The following is a 21746-nucleotide window of genomic DNA, read 5'->3' as shown; positions in this document are numbered from 1 at the left end:
GACTGAAAGAACACAGGGAAGGGCTATCTCTTGTCTCCCGGGCTGGGGCTCTGGGGGCCACCAGTGAGGGGCAGATCGGGGTGCTGGGCAGGTCACCCACCCAACAGCTGCAGAACTGAGAGTGTGCTACTATTCTCCTCTGGTGTTGCTGTAGGAAACCTCTCATGCCTCCTATAGCTCTTTTGTGTCGAGAAATTGTATGTAAAATCTAATTTTTGGCTTTATACAATGTCTCTGGGCATTGTAAGAGTGCAGAATACCAATGAATGAGATCACTCCCATCACATGAACTGCTGACACTTGAAATGCTCTTTTGATTCCTCTTTTATTTGCACAAGTTGTTAGACTAAAGAGCCAGACACCATATCATTTTCTCAGACACAGATCCTCTTATTTCCTATTGTTAGAGAAACTGAACTATCACATATTGTGTCAAGTGACATTTCTTAAATGCTGTAAAAGAAAGGAAAAACAACTTCTTTTCTTTTTTAGATTGATACCTTGATTTTTGTTTCGTTATACTAAAATCCTTAAGTCTACTGGGTAATAGATATTCCCTTACTAACCCTTCTAAAAATTTCTGTACAAGGACTAAGATTTGTGCCAAAGAGATTTGATTCTAAAGGACAAACAACTGAGATTATTTTTATTTAGCAGATTTCCTAATCACATACTGCCTTGGCTTCCCTCAGTATATATGAAATTCTCTAACCATATTTCATTATCTCTAGACTTCTGAAAGAGAACTTTTATTAAATCAGTGTCAAAAATCTGAAAGACAAGAATTCAGATATGAAAAATACAAACTCTCCTTACAGTATTTCAATTGTTCCCCTATTTTTACTCAAAGGTTTTATTCTATTCTAAGAACAGTAAAAAATTACAAATTTTATTGGTGCAATGATTTTGAAAATGGTGAGGTGTACCTCTAGTTACAGGGGGTGAGGGGGGAAATTACTGGACTGTCATGTTCTCTCCAGGCTTCAACTTGTTCTCTATGGTTGTCAGACTGTATCCATCTATCTGAGAAACTGCAGGGGTGGAAGCAAAGGGGTAATTGCCTTCCAAAGGAGCTTTGGTGTTCAGCTAACCCCTAATAAAATGAGCATCTGTATGACAGAAAGGGCACTACTGCACAGTGCAACAAAGAAGGCTTCCACATCAGCCTTGTCTGAAAGCAGACCTAAGACACTCCCTAACACGCGCCTGCTCAATATTTGCTTTGCACAAGGACTATGATTAATGAAGGCTCATTTCTTTGCTATTTGTCAATGATTCACACAGGCACTCAAAAGAAAAAAAACAAAAACATTCTCTTTTATTTCTCAATGCCAACATTTTATGGCCTTGAGAAAGACTAGTAGTTAAATGCTTTCAAGCCACAATAAAAGCCCAAGACAACAAAACACAAAAAATCCCAAAGCCCTGAAAACACAGCAGACTCAAAAGATCAAAACCTGGCTTTACTGAAGAAAAACACCATTATCTTGTGTGGCTCCCACAATGCAGAAAAGATGTTAACCAGCTGTGCAGGAGCAGTGCAGCATCACCTTCTGCGGTGCTGGACACGGATTCCAGCTGCGCTTTGTCATTGGCCTTGGAACAGGGGGTGCTGCTGTCATGGGCAGAGCCAGGGAGGGACACATGTTCCATTTTTCTTGTCATTTCCCTTGGGTGTATTTTCATAACTACATTCCTGCTAATCAGCTTCACCTCAGAGTTGGGCTGGACAACTAGTTTCCCTTCAGGCTGCAGAGTTTCAAGAAGCCCCTACAGTCGCACCTTGTTTGATCAACTCTTTGGGTATGAGCAGCACAAGGACACACAGACTCAATAAATAAACTCAAGCAAGCAAAATAGCACTGTTTACCAGAAACAAGCAAACACAAACCTCAGCTAAGGGGCCATTTGACCTTCAAGCACACAAAATGCAGTGTTCTCTCACTCAGAAAACTCCCAGCACAATGCAGTGGTGGGGATGTGAAAAAGGAGTATGAGCTTTCTCATAGCTGAAATTGTCCATGCTAGGGCACAGCAACAGCTCACCCACCCAGCTTTTTATCACACATCTGGAAGCACCCTGTGCCAGGAAACACCCAATGCCAGGAGAGTACAAAAGGGAATATCTCATAAGGTCTAAACATCTTCTCTTTATTATGTGTTTTTTGCACTTGAAGTCTTTTGGTTCCCTTCAGCTTTTTGCAATCCCTGTCCAGACCCAGATGGAGCAGCAGATAGAAGAGCTGTAGGTTTTCATTCTCTCTGTTTAGATCAGGGGTTGTGGGTTCTTCCTAAATGTGTGAGCTCTTCCCTCCAAAAGTATAGGAACTTTACTCCAGTGGGAAATTTCCTGTCATTCATACATACTTTGTACCTTTATAGTACAGGATTTCTTTCCATCAAAGCTCTGAAACACTTACTTGGCTGACATTCTCAAATAAAACTAGGAATTTAACTCCATTTGCCTTGTTTTTTTAAACCTACATGGTTTACATAGCACCTTAATATGTATTGATTTGTCTGTTTTTACATATTTGGCTTAAATTGGACTTTGCTAGCACTGGGGTTTTTTTACTGATATTTTTCCTATCTCACTTAAGAAGAGGGGTTTTTTTTAACTTTCTGCCAAGTGGGTAATCACCTGGATTTTGTGTGCTTTTTCACATGATATATTTTCCTTACTTTTTTTTGTAAAAAATTTTCATGATGTCTTCATCCCACTTTTTTGTGACAAAGAGCAATAACTAAATGCAATGTTAAGTGAAGACTTTACTGAAGTTTACCTCCCACATCAATTCTGTTCTTCAGAATGCCCAGTTCAGACATTTTCTGAGCCGTACAAGAGTGAGAAGTTGGAACCAGGTAAGGAAAAAATGAAGAAAAGTCAATTCACAGAAGTTTTACTCATGTTGTCTGAGAAAATGCCAGGCACTATGGAACCCTTCAGCAGCCCAGCTGCAGTGCTCCAGAGGCACCAGCCCCTGTAACCATGTCGCTGCTGGATGCCATTTGCTGCACCCAGGTCTTCCCCTCTCCTGCCCATCACCTCCTCAGCCTACAAGATCTCCGGGATTGCACACAGATATTCTCTACTGGCTGGTGCAGCTTGAGAGTAATGGAAATGAATTGTCACCACAAGTCACAGTGAACAGAAAATAAATGTCTCCATCCAGACAGCAGCTGCAGGACAGGTCCAACAAGTTATTTACTGTTCTGAAAGTCAAAACTGTTGTCTTGAGTGAATACACAACAGCCTTAGTCCCTCCTTGTCCACTTGCAATAAACTCTGTTTCTTCTCCTTTCCAAATGCTGAAGAAAAAAATTTGGAAGATTCAGAACTCCATGGATGGAACTTCCTGGAGAAATCAAGTATCACTCAGTGTGCTGGTCCCTCCACAATGCACAGCAACCCTGAAGCTGTCAGCATGGCCCTGCATGCAAGTTAATAATTTTTGCCTCCTAACCAAGGAGAATTATTATGAAAGTAGGACCAAAGGGTGATCCAACAATCAGGCTTCCAGTCCAGGCTACAGCAGCTGGAATTAATTTAGTAACTTTTGCCCTGCAACCCCTTTCAGAATCTGGAGGAAGCTGCCTGTAGCCATTATAAACTCTTGCTGTCTAAAGTGTACTGGAAGTGTAGGCAGATTGCAGCATCTCAGAGGAGATATTTAATATTTGCTTACCAAAGCCAAAAGACCAGGATGGAATTAAGAATCAATGACTATGGATAAATATCTAAAGCAAAATCTGGATGCCTTTGAAGACTTTCTTACACTTTTATCTCGGCTCTTAGCATTTATTTTTGGTTTTCCACCCACAAAGTCTTTTTTATTGACTGAAATTAAATATTAATTCACTTTTCAAGCTACACTGTAGAAATCTGATCAAAGGCAAATGGTTACTATAATAAGTAGTAGTTAAATTCTATAAGTATAAAGTAATTTATACATTTTTCTTCTAAACTATAGCACTGAACTAAACATGTCAAAAGGCTCTGGGACCAACTGACATTACACAGACACACCCACAATATATTGGCTAAAATAGCTTATTTTCTATTAAAAGGAATAGAAACAAGGCAGCTGAGTCTCTTAGACTTGTAAGCTTTCAAATCACTGCCACCATTATTAAATGAGAACATTATTTAATTACTAATGGTATGAGAGGATAAACTCTGCCTGTTCTAAGTCTAAAATATTCAAGACTAAATTTCCACAGAAATAAAAGATGTTCCAGGTGAAAGATCTGTATCCAGCTTCCCACTTTGTCAGAAACTTTTTGTGGGACCTTAAAGAAGATGCAGTGAACCTCAGGTCCACAATTGTACAACAGGGCTTCCCTACTCTGTCAAATGATTGTAAATCTCAAATCACTTCAATATTACAAGGAACTCAGTAGTAAAAAAATGACAGTAGGGACAGATGAGAACATACATCTACTTGTCTGCATCTAATTTGTAAGCAAGGCTCATTAACTTTGCTCCTCACATACAATAAAATCCTCATGCTTTCTTTAATAGATGTCTTTTCGCACCAGAGGTAAGCTTGGCACTAAATCTTTACTAGGATTGATTTACACAACAAAAAAGATGAGAATATTCTCAGGCACAATGTTTACCCCTCCCTGGGGTGTCTTGGTTTTGGGCTGGTGTGGTGACATGCTGATGTGACTGAGCTCAGCACGTCCCTTTGCACGGTGATTTTTGCATGCATACGCCCAGCACACACAGAGAAGCTGTCAGTAAACAGGCAGGAACAGCTGTCCCCAGCTTACTTTAAAATTCTGACCTACACAGCTGGAGAAAATACGGCTTTGCTTTCACAGAAGGAATAATCTCACTCACAAGCAGGCTAGTCATCAGACCTCCTCTCTCAGGAGATGGCTGTCACTACTCTGAAGCTCCTTGCTGTGAGTTAAGACATGGCAAACTGGAGACCCTTTGTATGGCCACTGCCTATGACTGAAGGGTCTGACAATAGAAACAAAAGTTATTTGAGATAACGTGCTAAGAATTTTTTAAAAGAAAGGAGTAATAATGCAATGGATTTTAGGAATAAAAACCCTAATAGGCATTGGGATTTCAATACATGTAGACACTTGCTGATTATATTTCTCCTATTCCCTACCCTGTCCTTGGTCTTCTTTTGTGATGATCTTTTCTAGCCTTAGAGAAATTACCTGGTGACTTGGACTCCCTATTTATTTTCTTTTTCTTTTTTTTGCATCCTTACCATACGAAGCAATGCCATCTGTACAGCTGACATTAGGTCACTTATACAAGGTGCAATTTAATGATCTAAATTGCATATGTTATTCCAGCTAACATGCATCTTGCTCCTGATACAGATCTCCTGTCTTTGACACATGACAAGCCAGGCAGAGCTCTGACACTCTGCTCTGTCCCCAAGGCAGCTTGTCCCCAAAACAGGCTGCAGCCCAGCTGCCCCCAGAGCAAGGCCTTGTGCAGAGCCCTCCACTTTCCCAGGGCTGCTTTCTGGTGAGGCTCCATGAAGCCCCAGCTGCACTGCAGAGCCTGAGCCCTCATCATCACCAAGCCTGGTGGCCTTGAGAGTTTCCTATGGTCAAAGGACAATATGGACATACACAATATTGTGCAGAAGAACCTGAGTGCATTTACACAACTAGGACTACAGATCTTGTGTGGAAGGGGAAGGAAAGACTGCTTTTGCTGTTCAGACACAACCTGGCTCTGTGTTTTTTATGTTTATTTTGATCTATTATCCTGCTCCCATTTTTTTTTTGAGTAAATGTCTTTAAAAACTGTGTTTCAAAATAGCACCCTTAAGTCTAGAATCTACCTTAGCTGTGAAAACTTACCAAACAATGAATGCCAAAGTATTTGACATCACTGAATAAATTTATCAGCATTTTTTATCCACAGAAAAATGTATCTTCTTTTTTTTCTTACATGCTACATCAGTGTTAAATCGGTGCACATCAGTCTATGGTTGGTTGCCCTTCTTCTATAAACACAGAGATCTCAGGTGACTTAGGTAAACATCTCTCTGGAGGGGAGGTTTCATTCCAGTGAAGCTTTAAAACAATAGTTATGATGATATTAAAAATAAATGTAAATAAATATTTTAAATAAATATTTTTAATATCCATAAAGAGTTATGGATATTAAAAAACAAACATTTAGAAAAAAAGTAAAAATGTTGTGACATTCTTTTGTTTAGACCTAAAGAAAAAAGAAAGACTCGCTTGACTTCTGATTGACTCCTTCATGCATTTACAATAGAGAAAAGAAAAATGTAGTTTTGGACGGATAGGAAAGGAAAAGGGGAAATCCAATAAAAAACCTCCGTTCTTCTTTTGCATTTTACTTATGCAAACTCTAGGCATGTTCAGTACCATTTCTGTGCCCAGAGGTGCTGTTTGTCTAGGACACAGCACTGAAGAACTGTTCCTCCATCCATCATCACGTGGCTGGAACAAGGAAGGATTGCCAAGCGTGCTCCTGCAGCAAACTGATCTGCCACAGGGACCCACGACTGGCACATGTGCAAGCTGCTCCTCCTCTCAGGAACACTCGAGTTCAGCCCAGTTCCTAAGGGGTAATACTCCTTTTCACACAATTGGAATATGAGAAAATGTTCAGAGCTTTTGAAGGTTTTCTTCCCATCTTTCTTTTTAAAAATGGAGGGGGCAAAGGCATCACAGAGCTTTGCAGTTGTGCCTCCTGCTCGCAGAGAGCCAGGTTCTCCTGCTGCTCCCATGCTGGCTTTCAGCTTGGCTTCACAAACAGGAGACATCAGTGCCTGCCCTGCGCCCTTTCCAGCTGCCCCCTGCCTTCCAGTAAGGCCCTGGGAGAGGATGCCTCCATGAAGGATGGAGAATGCCTCCATGAAGGATGGAGAATGCCTCCATGAAGGATGGAGAATGCCTCCATGAAAGCAGCAAAACCCTCCTAGTAACTGCACTCACTTGACCACCTCTCTGCCCAGCCTCCTTCTCAGGAGCATGGGCTTAGGTAAGGGCTGGAAATCCTTTTTTTAAATCCAGTTAGAGAGGAAACTGATGCTGGAGTTAGAAATGCTGATGTTACATTAATCTGAATCATTATTGCTGAAATGCTTCAGACATGTTATCAGAGATTCGGTACAATAATGGATATTTCTAAGATTAGGTTTTTCCTTTCAATTTCATACCCGCCTAAACTAAAAAATTTGATTTCAATTAACAACAGAAATCAGACTGAGAGGGGACACCTGTGAGTCAGACATAGCAGCTCTCATCATCAAAGCATCTCATCATCATCAAAGGAAATTAATTTGCTTTCAGAAAAGAGGAGTATTTCAGAAGAGCTTATTCTTCATACAGACATTACTAACATCAGTTACACAATATTGTAATAAGACTTGTCCCACCATTCTGTGTTAACACACACTAAGAATGCTTCCTAAAGAGCACATCTAGCCCTCATCTACTCCCTCTATAATACACTCATCAAGCAAATTATTTTTCAGTCCAAGAGCTCTCATCTCTATCAGCTACTCTAATTAAAAGATCCCCTCTTCAACTTACTTATTTCATCCAAAACTACACATACAAGTATGTAGCAAACTGTGTTGCTTCTTCCTAAATTCAACAGACTGAAGAAGCACTGAAAAGCTAAGAGGAATTATTCACCATTTCACTATTACTGGGGCACCTACAGTATTTTGAGTAAATTTGTCATATGTAGTTTAGAATTAAATCCATGAACACCATCCTCACCATCAGGCAGGAGAATATATCAATCTAAATGCAGATTACAATAAATTAGTATCAAGTTCACAGAATTATTGACCTGTGTAATTATTGACCTGAGCAATGTGTCCATCCTGCTTCAATTCTAAAAAAAGGCTATAGAGTTCAGTGAAACAGGACTGGCCTCATCCTATGTACTCTTTTCAGATTACACATTTTGCCTTTTGTGCTAAATGCAGGTAGCCATAGCCTAAAGAATTTTGAAGTCAATGTTAGTGTTGCAACTGAATTCAGGGGCACTAACAAAATTTTTCTGTGCTTTCATCTCACAAAATGAAACTGTATGCATACGTGTATAGACCACAGGCCAAGATACTTTTGGACCAGTTTTTTCAAATAGCATTTAACTCCACAAAAGAATTTATATCAATTTTTTTAAAAGATGACATATGAAAATACAAAAGCTTTGTGAAAGTAACAGAAATGGAAATGAGTTCCCTATTTTTCTCAGAATAAGCCGGTAACACATTTATCAGTCTTCAAAAGAACAGCCTTACCTACTTTATTTTAGCAATACCCATTGTTCTCCAGAAAAACCTCCCCCAAAGTCAAGCACACTGGTGGATACTTCAGTAAAACAGAACAGACAGGTCATCCAAGGATCCTTCAGTAAGCAATCCAAAAGGAGGCTACAGTGCTTGGGAAACACTGTGTGAACGTGAGTTTGTAACAACAAAGCTCGATGTCATTTCTGTCTGTCACAGAAATCCAACTGACTGAAAGAGTAGGAAAAACTGAACCATCTCAGGAGTCAGCCAAAAATACCATCCCCAGGAATACATGAAATCACAGCAAGCTTTACTGTCCCAAGGCATGCCAGCAGCAATCCCTTGCAATGGGGCATTCTGCAAGTGGCCAGTGGTACCTGAAACTGTCACTGCCACTCGGCTGTCCTTGGGATAGCTCTGGCTTGTGCTGGAGCTATGCTCCTGTACTGGAGATTTTAAAGCAATGTCTGACCCTTGTGGTTGCATCAAGAGGGACTCAATGATGGATAACTGAAGACAATGAACTCTGGGTAACAAATGTGCCCCAGCATCCTGCAGTGAAGCTCATTGCTGCCTTGGAAAGGAAAGCTCCCCCTTTATGAGCTGTTTTGTGAAGAACAGCTCTTTTTGGACTTTTCATTTTCTTATCTTTTAGAGACGAGGATAGAATAGCTTAGAAAACCCCAGAAGATTTTTTATTAGTTTGGTGAAGCACCAGTTTTTAGGCAGAAGCTTAGGGGAGCACAACATCATTTCCACAAGCAGCAGGCATAAAAGTTTCTCAGTGAGGAATGAACTTGAGTCTCAGTGGTCAGGTAAGACTAAACTCAGTAGTTCACCTTTTCATTCAGATAAAAGCTTCCTCCGATTGCAGGTTTGCATCCCATGGCTCCTGTCTTTCCCTGCATTTTAGAAGAAATCCTGTATGAATATTTATTACAAGTAGCTACATGATGATCTGAAAACTCAGCAAATATGATTCAGGCAGTTTGTAGGCACTTAAATACTGAAAGAAAACTACTGCTCTGATAGCTTCAGCAATCTCATATATCTTCTTGATGTGCAATATTGTGAGCAATTTTTTTTAAATGGCTCAGCTGTCAGTGTTGTATACACTTATATATAGTGTATGTGTAAGCTAAACTCCAATAAATCCAAACATTTATTATGGAAATAAAGGCTAGTTGGTAATATTTAGAATTAATGGTTACAGTGCCAGAGTAAGCATGTTTTTCAAAGATAATTTTCCCCCTCCCATGGCTGATCAAAAACACCAGAAGAGCTGTCTCAGGTATGGTATGTAGAGTACAGCTATTGGCTCACCTGTAATGCTGTAACACTCATATGGAAAGGATACTGCACATTTATGAAATTACTTAAATGTAGAACTGTTTTCTGAGTCCCACCCAGTGTAACTCAAATTCACTCATCCCACCTGAAACCCTGGCCTTTTTTTGTGCTTTCCCAAAAAGAGAACAACCAAGGCATGTTAAGAGCAGACTGTGGAGGCTTCACATAAGGACTGTACTGGGATCCTGTTTTAATCTCAAAGTCATTTTTAAACAGCTGTGCCAGTGTCACTTGCTTGTTTTCAATATTCCCCCCAAGGACCTGGTTTTCAGTGCTCTGTGTCAAATATTCACATATCTTCATCAAATAGAAAACTCATGAGCCTGTCATATGTCATGCTAAATACCATGGGGTTTTTTTCTGAAATAAATAACATGCAACAGTCTGTTTGGCTTCCCAGTCACTTGGGAGCAACTTTTTGTTGTTCTGCATCTTGCAACAAAATCGGAGAGCCAAACAAAGGCCAGTTTGCAGGGGATCATATAGATTTGTTTTGCCTCTCAGCTCTGCAAAAGCCAGACAGAGCTTGTTTATCCAGACAATGAGATGCAGCCCTTTGTGTCCCATAGATTTTGCCTGGATAATGTTTCATCATTTAATTCATTACTGTATCTCTCTGACATCTGATTCCTTCCAAATATCTTACATGAGAGAAGACAATACACTGGCAGCTGCTTATAAAAACATGGAACGGAAATGCAACATTTTTAGGACATATGATCTGCCTCTGGGTGAAGGGAAAGGCACAACAGCCTGGTCTGTCCCCTCAGGCATTACCCAGCTTAAGTGACATGTCACAGCTGAAAATCCAGCTCATCAGATGCCTCTGATTTTGTGAGGGGCATGCTGTAATGCCCAAAGCATCACCCTCCTAAACAGAAATACTGCAGTACATATTTCAAAAGATATATACCATTGATGCTACTCTACACTCAATAGATGGTAACAGCATAAAAAAAGGATATGATCAGTGGTAAAAGAAGCTGTTGTTGTAGTTAAATTATTCTCCTAAGTTAAATTAAGTTAATTTGCTCTTCTAAATTAGAGATGCAAGGTGCTGGGGTAAATTGGAATAAATGCTTTCTATCCATTATGGCAAAGGATAGCTGCTCTCATGCAGATGGTACCTGCTCGTAAATCACTGTAATATCATATATCCCAAATTCTAGTAGGTTTCTCTGTGCAAGAGCTACTGTGTGATTCTGTGAATTGTGTCACAAGTGCAGGCATATTCTCTTCATTACTGTAAAACTTTGTTTTGCAAAACATTACCAGTTAGATATTACCAAATATGAAAAATGGATTTTGCCAATTTTTAAAATAATTATTCTTGCCTTTTTCTTCCCCCTTTAACAAGACTCATCATAAATCCTCTTTGCTTTTCCTTAATGTATCCATAAAACCAGTCAGGGAAGCCCCTTATCACAGCTACAGAAGTACAGTTCTCATCCCTTTGCTCATACAGGGAATGGGGATATTCCCTGCTGCCAGTGCCTGATGCCAGTGATAAACTGTTATAAAATGAGTCACTGCATCTTTGCCCTTGGCACTGCTTCCACAATTTCAGCATCTGTTTTTCTGAGAATTAAGTGCCAATAATAAGCAAGTGGGTACAAAGGACATTTTACTCATTCCAATAGCAGTTTTTAGTAAGTTTTTTAATAAGTTTGCACACCACTGATAAAATCTCAGGGGAGAAGGGAACCTGTATGTAACTGAGGTACTGAACACCTCTGAGGTAAGACAGATCAGATGGTAGCTGTATTCCCATGACACCTTAAACTGACCAAAAATGCTGAATCATGGGTTACATGATACTTCATATAAGAACTAAATAGAAGGCAAATAATCTTTTAATGACCAGCTCAGCAGTGAGCATATGTAAGTTCTTCAAACAAAATCAATTAACTACTGCCAGTCTTCTTTGTTCCTTGATATAATATCTATTGAAAAAGCAATAAATTCCCTTATCTTTCAAGACATTAAAACACTTGAGTTATTAAATATGAATGACTAGGATCCAATATAATCTCCTTGTCTTACAGTCACATTGACTGACTTTATCGTTTGGCACAAGAAATAACTTCACCTTAAAAGCAAAGTGTGGTAATGAGTCTCCTTGGAAGAAACAATTGTGAAATGAAGACACCTATTTATTACCAGTGACCATTCTCTGTGCTTTACCGTAACTTATTTTCAGTGGTCAAATTTCTATAAAGTATTGGGAGTGACAATGCAAATGATATTATTCCTGGTAGTCCATTTGAATAAAGGTTTATGACAGGATTGCTCCCAAAAATAAGTTTAAACCAGAGGTTGGACAGAAGTTCAAGTCACATATCAGCTAGAAAAGAACACTTATCTCCAATGAATATCCTGCCCTGAGGTATATCACAACATACCAATAAGCTAAGTTTTTCTAAAGTACTTTGAGTGTATATGGTTACCTTCATCCCAAAAGGAACCAGGAGCATACCATTAATTAGGGTTTACCCCTGAATGAACACTGTGACAATCCAATTTCTGAGGACTTGCAAAGGAAAAATGAAGTGTCCTGTATGATACTCTGCTCTGTTCTGGTCATGCATAGTGACTCTGCTAATTTCCACTCACTCTAAGACCACTTTTAAGCTGCTTTACAAGGAATAGGCATGAGAGTAAGTGTGAATTATACCTAAGACAGTGGAAAGTAAGAATCAGGTCCCTAATATAAAATAGGTGTCTTGCCTCTCTTGGCAAGTCATTGTGGCAAGCTCAGCCAAAATGCACTTGTAGCAAAATAAATATTGGTGGCCTAAATCTCCTCTTGTGTGCTCCTGCTTTTTTTTTTTTCCCACCCCAAAGGAATTTTTGTTCACAAAAGGGATTAGTTACTCAATACTGCACACAAAGTCCTCACAATTTCCAGTCAGGCTTGGGATAATTATACCTTCTGTAATCCACAATCCACTAGTTAGCTGATAAATTAGTGTGCTTTTTACAAAGAAATAATACTCATGTTACAATTTGTAACACAAACCAAAAGAAAAAAGCCTCTGAAAACTAACCCAAAGAAAAACAGAAATCAATAAAATTAGGAAAAATCAGCCATGCAGTGAAACAAACAGAATTAACAGAGAACACTTTCAACCCTATCAGGTTTCAGTTTAAATAAAGCAAACCCCATACTGCAGAAACACAAAGGCCAATGTTTTACCCTTCTATGTATGTACATCAACAGGGGTTATGCAAAAATTCAAGGACAGAATGTGACTGAATAGTAATTTTTTAAATTACTTTGTACTACCTTTTATACTTGATCAGTTAGTAGTCACATTGAGTTTGATGCAAATATTCATATGAGAAAAAATAACTTGCATAAGAAAGAAGTGTAGAATCAATCACAATCAATTACATCCTAGTTGTTTTCAAAGGGGCAACATGGCATATAAAACACAAATTGGAAAATCTGAGTAGTATTTGTTGTTACTGTAAGGTAATTAAAATATTCTTGTAGATGAAAGGTGGTAAGTCACTATCAGATATCTTAAGCCAGACATAGAGTCTTTGTTACTCCTGGATATTCCACTTTTTTCTTGTTTCATTCACTCTATATTTACAGTAAAACATCTCGACTAGATGTTTAGGATTTAGCCCAAAAGAGCTTCATCAGTATTAAAAACCAGAGAAAATAATCAGGCTGTTGGACCCACCAAGCAAGAATGAAAGGAAGAGCTCATGCATTAACACTTTGAAAGACGTACCAAATGTATGGGTTCATTTGACTCACGCTCATTCCAAAGTAAGGCTCCTTTGATTTTGGGAGCACTGCACAAAACAATTTACCTCAGAGACAGCTGACATCGGCTCAGGTAGGTGCTCTCTTAAAATGCCAGTTCAACAAGGTGCTGACCATAAACACTGATGCAATCCAGCTGCACAAAGGTCACATCTGACTGAAGTCAGTGCTCATTCTGGTATCTGTCGAGGACTTTTATACTACTGACAGGTTGGTCAGAGCTGCATCCTGCACTAAGGAGACTGTTACAGGTCCAGCAGAGGCAAATAAAAGTCTAAATGATGGTTGATAACATAAGTAAAATATTATTTTTTTAAAGACAGTTTTCACAAACTACTGGTTACACAGTAAGTATAAATAAATGCCTGGTCTAAAAACTCAGATGTTATTCTGGATCAAAGAATGCCAGACACATACAAAACTCTGTGGTTTGGAGACCAGGCTTTGGGACTTCTCTGGGATGTAAAATATGCAAAATTCCTGTCCTTCAGAAATCCCAGCACTGCTTCTCATTCCATAGCACTGTACATGTCTGAAATGGCTGGACTTCTGCACATCTTTATCTTAATCCTACTTAAAAAGCTTATGAATGAGAGCACTGGAAAATGGAGGCAAATCCTGTTTTCCTCAGCTGAAATGTCTACTGAATTCACAATTGTTTACTGAATTCCTGGGATGAGGACAAAGCAAGAATAGCTGTGCCTCTAATATGGTAATTAGTGACTGAGATGAGGTGCACATATGCATTTACTAAATAGAAAAAACTCAAAAAGTTAATTGTGTCTGTACTGTGCAACAGTACTTGACCTATAATATTCCCTTTTTTACTAGCTAAACATAGTTTTAATTTCTTGCCACACATTCTGCTTGCTTTCTCCTATTTATTGTGGCACACCCTGTAAAATACATGCTGCTCATTCACTGTCACCTTGCTCTGTCTCACCTTGCTGTAAGTGCAGTGGCAAACCTTCACTGACCTCAAAAGGAGCAGGATTTGTCCTGAGATGCCTAATCCAAAGCAGGACTCCCTCTTAATTCAGTAAGCTTTGGATCAGACCTAGAAGGGTTCTTAGCAGAATCAAGAAGTGGCAAGACACAGTCACATATCAAAACCACATCCGAGTATTTATCTCACATTTCTAATCTTTGATGTGAAAGGGATTAAAAGCAAGCTGTTCCTGTCAACTGCTTGATGCTGCACAGGATATAAATGACTGAACAAGCACCTATAGGATATTTATGCATATTCACATGATTTAATTTCTTCAAAAGGCAGCTAATATTTGAATTTCAGGCTTATGGTAATATTTCCTTACTTGCTTCCCAACTTGCCACTGTCAAAGTCCCACCACCCTTTCTACTTTTACGGAGGAAAGAAGTTGGTTGTGCCTCTTGTCTCAGGATAAACTAGAAATTTATTTGACCAAACACAAAACTGAAAAATCTAAAAGAGGTCTTATCTAAACACTTCAGACAAAGTCTTGCCACTGATCCTAACACCGTCTGTTTCAAAGGGCATCCAACTGATTCCACCATATCTTGTTTTATGTTACCTAAGGTCAAATGTGTTGTGATGGTCTTTGCTCTCCTTTATGTCATTCAGCCAAGTTTCTATAGCTGTCTGAGCTGGCATGGGTGTATCTGACTATGATTTTGGCTCATATATGTATTTACAGACTGAAGGTGACTAGATAGGGAAACTGACTGCATGAATTATGGTGACTTCTAGCTACCAGAACCACAAAAACCACATCAAAGGGCATTAACTTAGACAAAAGGCATTGAAATAATGAAAATCATTACAACATGTATGCAAGTGTAATGTGAAACTCCCTGTAGCAAGAAAGATCTATAACATTGAATCAAATTAGAGCATGAGGGGAAAAGGAAATAAAAAGTTAAAAAATAATTATTTAGACATCTGGGGAAATTGAAGAAATAGCCACATTCATTTGCAAAATCTGAGGAGAAATCTGCTCAGACTGACCAAAGGGGGATTTTCTTAAAAGCTGAGGGTCAGCCTAACTTCTTTTAAGTAAATGCATGATGGGGCACTGTGTAAGTCATAAGAACAGTTTGATGAATGGCAGGCACTCATGCAAGTTTAACCATCCTATATTTCTGCATTTATTCAACATTCAAATGAATGAAAGCGAGTCACAGGCAAAGAATGTAAAAATCAGTACATTACTTTTGTTTTATTCATCTGCTTCATCTTGCCATGTTGACTCCTACCTAGTCTTAGGAAAACACTAATTAAGCATATGTCTCAAACCTTAGAGACAACTGCCTTGGTTTCTGTATATAAAAGAGGAAATATTTCACAAACAAATCTGCCTGCTGGATGTCTCTGTGGCAGTGTCCGCGGCCAGGTGATCCCGCAGGTTGCGTGCAGTGTGTTTCAGCAGCGTGGCTCAGACAGGATTTCCTCCTGCCCGCATCCAGGGGGAGAGGTCTCTTATGGAACACATTGGTGACGTTCCAAGGTGTGCAGGACTGAGAAGCTGGTCCCTGAGTCCTGCAGGCAGTGCAGAAGCTGTGTCACAGAAGCGCTGGCAGGGGCTGATGGATGTTAGCTTGCACCAGGGGATCACGGTGCGTAACACGGCCTCCCTGAACCCTTTTTGGCAAAACTTACACCCATCTGCTTCCCCTCTGCTCTTTCTCCTGGAGAGGAACATATGGCCCAGAATATGTATCTTGGAAGCAGAAAATTTATTCATGTAGTTTTCTAAAATATTCTGAATAAATTTATTCATGTAGTTTTCTAAAATATTCTGAATACATTCATTTTTCTCCTATAAGCTTTTATTCCACTTACGGACCTTAAATTCTGTCACAACATTTTTTTAATAAAGTAAGTTCCTTGCTTAAAAAGTTATGTAGCTCACAATGAAAAATGAAAATTTAAAAAAATGTGTATTGTTCCTCAATAGTAAGAGTTACTATTGCAAGAAAAATCTTTGCCAGAATTTTCATTTTTTTGTCCATTGCAGCATCATATTTAATACTTACCTTGGTCCAAAGAGCATTGCATCCAATAACAAACAACAACAGAAGAAAATAAAGCCACAGTTAAGCTTAACATGAACATCTAAACATCAAACATTTTAGAGTCATTCAAATTGGAGATGAGCTTCCAAAATTTACCTCACATTAATTAGTGCTTCACACCACAAACAGAACAAGTTCCTCAAGATGCAAGAAAATCCTTCTTTTAAATACCAGTACCAACATCTGTGTGTGCAGTCCCATTTCTACAACCAGGGTAAAATTTTCCATTGTATCAGTGAAGCTTCAGCCAACTTTTGGAGACAGCAGAACTGGACCCAGGACTCATCTGAATTTGTTCTCACTGCTGACTAAATATATATAAACTTTACACATCTATATTTGTGTGCGTGTATACATGTATAGAACATATACTTGTTTATATACATATACCTGTATACACATAAATACACATGCATATAAATATATATATGCATTAATATTTTAGTATTTTTATACAAAACACTCTAATTCTTGATTGCAAAAATGTAGTATAAGAGAAAACATGCCATAATAAAACCATGCCAGATCAACTGATGACCTTTTGATAGCTTATCCAGCACAACCCACCAAACACTGACACAACACATATGCAGTGCCTGTAGCAGGACAAGCAACACTGAAATGGATGTTTGTCATAACCAAATACTTTTCTAACAAACAAGTAGATAATGTACTATGTCTGCATTTTCATTGAAGTGTTTCATATGGAGTCCATTAAGAATCACACAGATGTTTCTCATCACATACAGCAAAAGCAAAGTACAGTACAGTACAGTAGTTGCCTAAAAACAACTGAACTCAACAGGGATCCTTCTGCTGATTTCACTGTGGTTTAGGACAGATTTGTGTGTTTTCACTTAATGATATGTAGATTTTTAGATTCTTCTTTTCTCTAAATATTTTAGTGGATGTTGTTGATTCCTACAAGTCAAATGCATGGGTCATGAAACCATTTTCTACTATCTTTGTATTAAGCCTATTGATTATCCTACCTTTGCTGCAACAGATGAGTTGGGTTTCTCAAGCAAGTCCCAAAGCTTCTTCCTTTTCTCTGGGCAGCAGGTATTATCAAACTCTTCCCCTTCTCTTTCTCGCAATGTCTCTGCCTCTCTCCGCAGTTCCTCATTCATTTGCTCTTTCTTTTGATGGTATCTTGCCTGGCAGCAAGATTCTAAATATATTTCATCAATCCCCCAGTAATCAAGCTCCTGGCCAAAAGAGAGAGCACACATTTCTTCCATCATATGTAGTTTCCCTGTCCTGTAGAAATTTAAAATGGAAGTGAAAGCCCCTGGGTGTCGATCAAAAAAATACTCATTTTCATTCAGATTATAGTCATCGCATACTTCCAGCAGAGATTCATGGGTATTGCAGTCTCTGAGCTTTCCCAATCGTGTCCTTGGAAGTCTGTCCAAAGTCCTCCACAGCACTTCATGGTTGAGTCCACCGACATTTATTTTAACCCTCCGCGAGCAGGCTTTGCTCCTAATGATCTCCACTGGTTCTGGAGGGAGAGAAAGGGTGGACCTTGAAGACTTTTTGGTGATCCCTGGTGGAGCTTTCTCAGCCATTCTGAAAAAGACGAAGTTGTAACACCAGAGTCTGTAGGAAAATTAGCTTGGAGACTACGAATATTTGGGCAGAATCCTCTTCAGACAGACAGCTCCATTCCTGAAGCTAAAAAAGACAAAAAATTAGAATATTGCCAGGTACAATGCATCCCCCAATCTCTCTCTCTCTCTTTTCCATACTTTCATATGCAGATGAAAATTTAATGATTGCAATTTACCCTCTTTGTAGTGATACTCTTTGTGGTAATATCCAGAAGCACTGGAACAGCTGGAACAGCTAAGAGCACTATGCTTAAGCAAAGGAAAAACTCACTGGAATTCCTGTATTTGTGAAAATCAACTGCTACAATTTGTAAAAAGGACTTGGGTTTTTTCTTTTTTTTTTTTTAAGAACCAGTTTCTGATGCAGTTGTGTTAGCTTAATCTGATTATTTATCTTTTAATGTGCGAGGTGTGCAAATGGAAAGATTATAGGAACATCTACAAGTAAAGACAGAGGGTACCCTACTTTTATTGAAAATTCAAATTTGGGAGATACTGAAACTGAATAAAAGAATCACAGCATATCAAAATCTTCACACCAAACTGTTTCCCTCCTTGTCCCAATTCAAATCTTAGTTTGCTGTATTATTTCATGGGTAAATGTTATTTACCAAACAATTCAAATGCCATCCTGAGAAGTCGTATTTTTTACCACCACACAGCACTTACTACTTTACAAATGGGTCAAAAGAATCCTAAGTCTTTTGTGGCCAACTGACCAGCAATACATGTTATACAGGCAAGGGCTGTGCATACAATTCTCCGGATTCTCTGCAAGGCTCTTCTCTGCCCCACTGTTCACCTGCTACATTGCTGCAGACATGACTGAATGACAGCAATCAGTGACCTCAGTTTCAATAATCCACAAGTGCATCCTCACTCACTGTGCCCAGTGCTTCAGTGAACTCTGAAGTGCAGCTGCTTGTCACTAAATGTAGAATACCAGAATCAATCAGGAAGGAAACCCACCCACCAGCTCTACTGCTGCCAACTGTCAGACACCCTGCTTAAATATTCACCTAGCAATAGTATCATGGCCCAAAGAATGCTTAGACAAGGCTTCTGTTTCAAAGTTGGAAAGTCCTCAGTAATTCCCAGAATTGACATCTCCTCCTCCTGTTCTCAGCAAATCAACAATTCAACAGTCTGGTGGTTTTTGTTTTTGTTTTGGTTTTTTTTTTTTTTTTTTATTTTTATTTGCTTGTTTTGTTTTGCTTGAAGTGAAATAAGTCTAGCAAATAAAAGAATTTGAAGTGTACCAGAATTCGATCCTCTTTGCAGGGTAAAGCATGAAAGTTGTTCTGGGAGGGATTGTTACTTATAAATACATCAGGAGTGAACACCTGGGAGGGGTTTGAACTGATTTTACTGAAGTACCAGTTGGCACAAGAACAAATGGGTACAAACTCATAATGAGGAAAGGCAGAAATTTGAAAGAGAATTAGAAAGTCACATAGACCAGATCCACACCAGAGCAGTGAGGATTTAGAATAACCCTTTACTAGAAGTTTCAGGAAAAACAAAGAATAATTCCAGTGTGTCCTCTGACATGCCCATGACAGTACTGACTATGCTGCTGGTATAAAATCAAAATTGCTAAACTTCATTATAGCTAAACTTTAAAAGTTCCTCGACCAATAGATAAAATAAGACACAGTCAACTACAGTCCAGATATTACTGTCATTTCCAAAAACATCAGAAAAGAGGAAAATTACTTATGAGAAAAATACTTACATCTAAAGATTTACTTCTTTGTTTTGTTTTATTTTGTGCATAAGCACAGAATTGCTAAATTATGGCAACAGCCCAGAACACCACCATTTTAGTTACCAATTTCACTGTCAAGCTGAACTTCAAAATTGTAAGGGTCCAAATATTCTGCATCTTCCCATCCTGCCTCCTGCACTGCATTGTGAAGATCCCTCCTCATCTCCCAGCACAACCCAGAGCACTTCTGTGCCTAATTACATAAGGGTTTAAGCCTGTAACATTTACCTTCATTGACAAAAATGATTATCTGATAACTTCACTTTCAAAGATAAATATCCTACTAAAATCAAAGCCCTGGCATCAGTAGGTTTGCATAATATATATCCCTTTCTTTTGTGTTTGTTTTGGTTTTTTCCCTCTTGACCTTAAGCTGATTTTTTTCTCTGGTTTCACCCTCCTCCTCATTTCCTTATATGCAAGGGGATGATGGTGAGACTTCTGAGAAGTGGGGGACTCCAATCCTTGCAAGATCTCCTCACTTAAGCATTTCCTAGTGATCTGTGATGCATGTATCAGTGTTCTGACATACAGACAGCTACACAAAGAGTAAGCAGTATGAGAGGATATTTCTCTACAGAGGAAATATTTGCAAACTCTATTTTAAAAAAAATCCTTTTAGATTTCAATGCACAATGATATTTCTCCTTTAAAGGTTGTCTTACTTAAGAAAACAAAAGAATTTAAGAAATTCATAAAGAGCTTTTGTTATTCTTCATGAAATCAGTCAAGTCTTCAGGCATTTCCTAGAGAGATTCACTAGTTTATTCACTATTGTATCTCAGGGATTTTTTTTTTCTGTTTTAAAATGAAAATGTGTACCCTAATATTAGCAATATCAAGTAAAAACACAATAGAGATCAAGCATCTCATCTAATTAATCTTAAGTTAACCATATCCTTATTTATTTTTTCTGATTGCAGAAACAAAGGATTAACAAGTCTATGCATTGTTTTAACTTTTCTGCAGTGTAGTTACCAGACATATTTTTTACACAATGCAAATACTTTAGTGTCACCATGACTGGTCTAAAGCTGATAAAACATTTTTTGATTTTTCAGTAGAATTATTGGTTGCATTCTCTTACTTGAGGAAATGTGGCTTTTCTAAAAAAACTTTAAAAATCCTGGTGGCTACACTGAAGTCAGCAGTGAAACACTATTAAGTTAGTGTTGAGAATGTGCTATGTACATATACATGTACCAAGGGATGAACCACCATTCACAACATGCAGCATTTTGAAAAAAATAAAAAAAACTACATTTTCCCAAGTGAAGAATCTTGAACCATGAGGCTGATTTTCTGCCTTTTTTACAGCGCTCGTCATTGAAATATACATTGAAGAAGGAGGATGTGTAACTTAAAAATAAATAAATGAATTATTTTAGTTTCCTTCAAAAGTGCTTTTCTTCCCACCTTCTTTCATTCTTCATACCTTCTTTAGTTCTCTGATGATAATTTTTAAAAAATTTCTTCCTAGACAAACTTTTCCCAGACCTTGGCTAAAAAGCCTGGTTTAAACTGTGCCTTTAACAACAACATAATCAACAGCCTCTACTTTCACAATCATAGGGTCCCTTTACCATCTCCACAGCCCTCCTTTGGGCATTTTCCAGTAGTTTTATATTATTATATGTGGCAGCCAAAGCTGCCCCCAGCACTCGAGGTGAGGCTGCCCCAGTGCAGAGCAGAGCAGAGCAGGACAATCCCCTCCCTTGCCTGGCTGGCCATGCTGTGCCTGATGCCCCCAGGACAGGGTTGGCTCTCCTGGCTGCCAGGGCACTGCTGACTCACATTCAACTTGTCATTGATCAGGACTCACAGGTCCCTTTCTCTGCCACTGGTTTCCAGCATCTCATTTCCCTGTCTGCACATCCATCCAGGGTTGCCCCATCCCAGATGGAGAATCTGGGCACTAG

General features: G+C 38.8%; 1 protein-coding gene across 1 annotated transcript in view; it reads right to left on the bottom strand.

The window, feature by feature from the left end:
* KCNB2 (potassium voltage-gated channel subfamily B member 2) overlaps positions 1–21746 on the bottom strand; it is a 184017-nt gene that overhangs the window by 149827 nt on the left and 12444 nt on the right. The window contains exon 2 of the mRNA XM_036379008.1: positions 17439–18123. Coding sequence (XP_036234901.1) covers positions 17439–18017 — 579 coding nt within the window. The 5' untranslated portion in view covers positions 18018–18123. The remainder of the gene's footprint in view (positions 1–17438; positions 18124–21746) is intronic.

This window comes from Molothrus ater, chromosome 1 (assembly GCF_012460135.2).
Source record: "Molothrus ater isolate BHLD 08-10-18 breed brown headed cowbird chromosome 1, BPBGC_Mater_1.1, whole genome shotgun sequence".
NCBI classification, from domain to species: domain Eukaryota; kingdom Metazoa; phylum Chordata; class Aves; order Passeriformes; family Icteridae; genus Molothrus; species Molothrus ater.
This window is presented reverse-complemented; position numbering and strand designations above follow the sequence as displayed.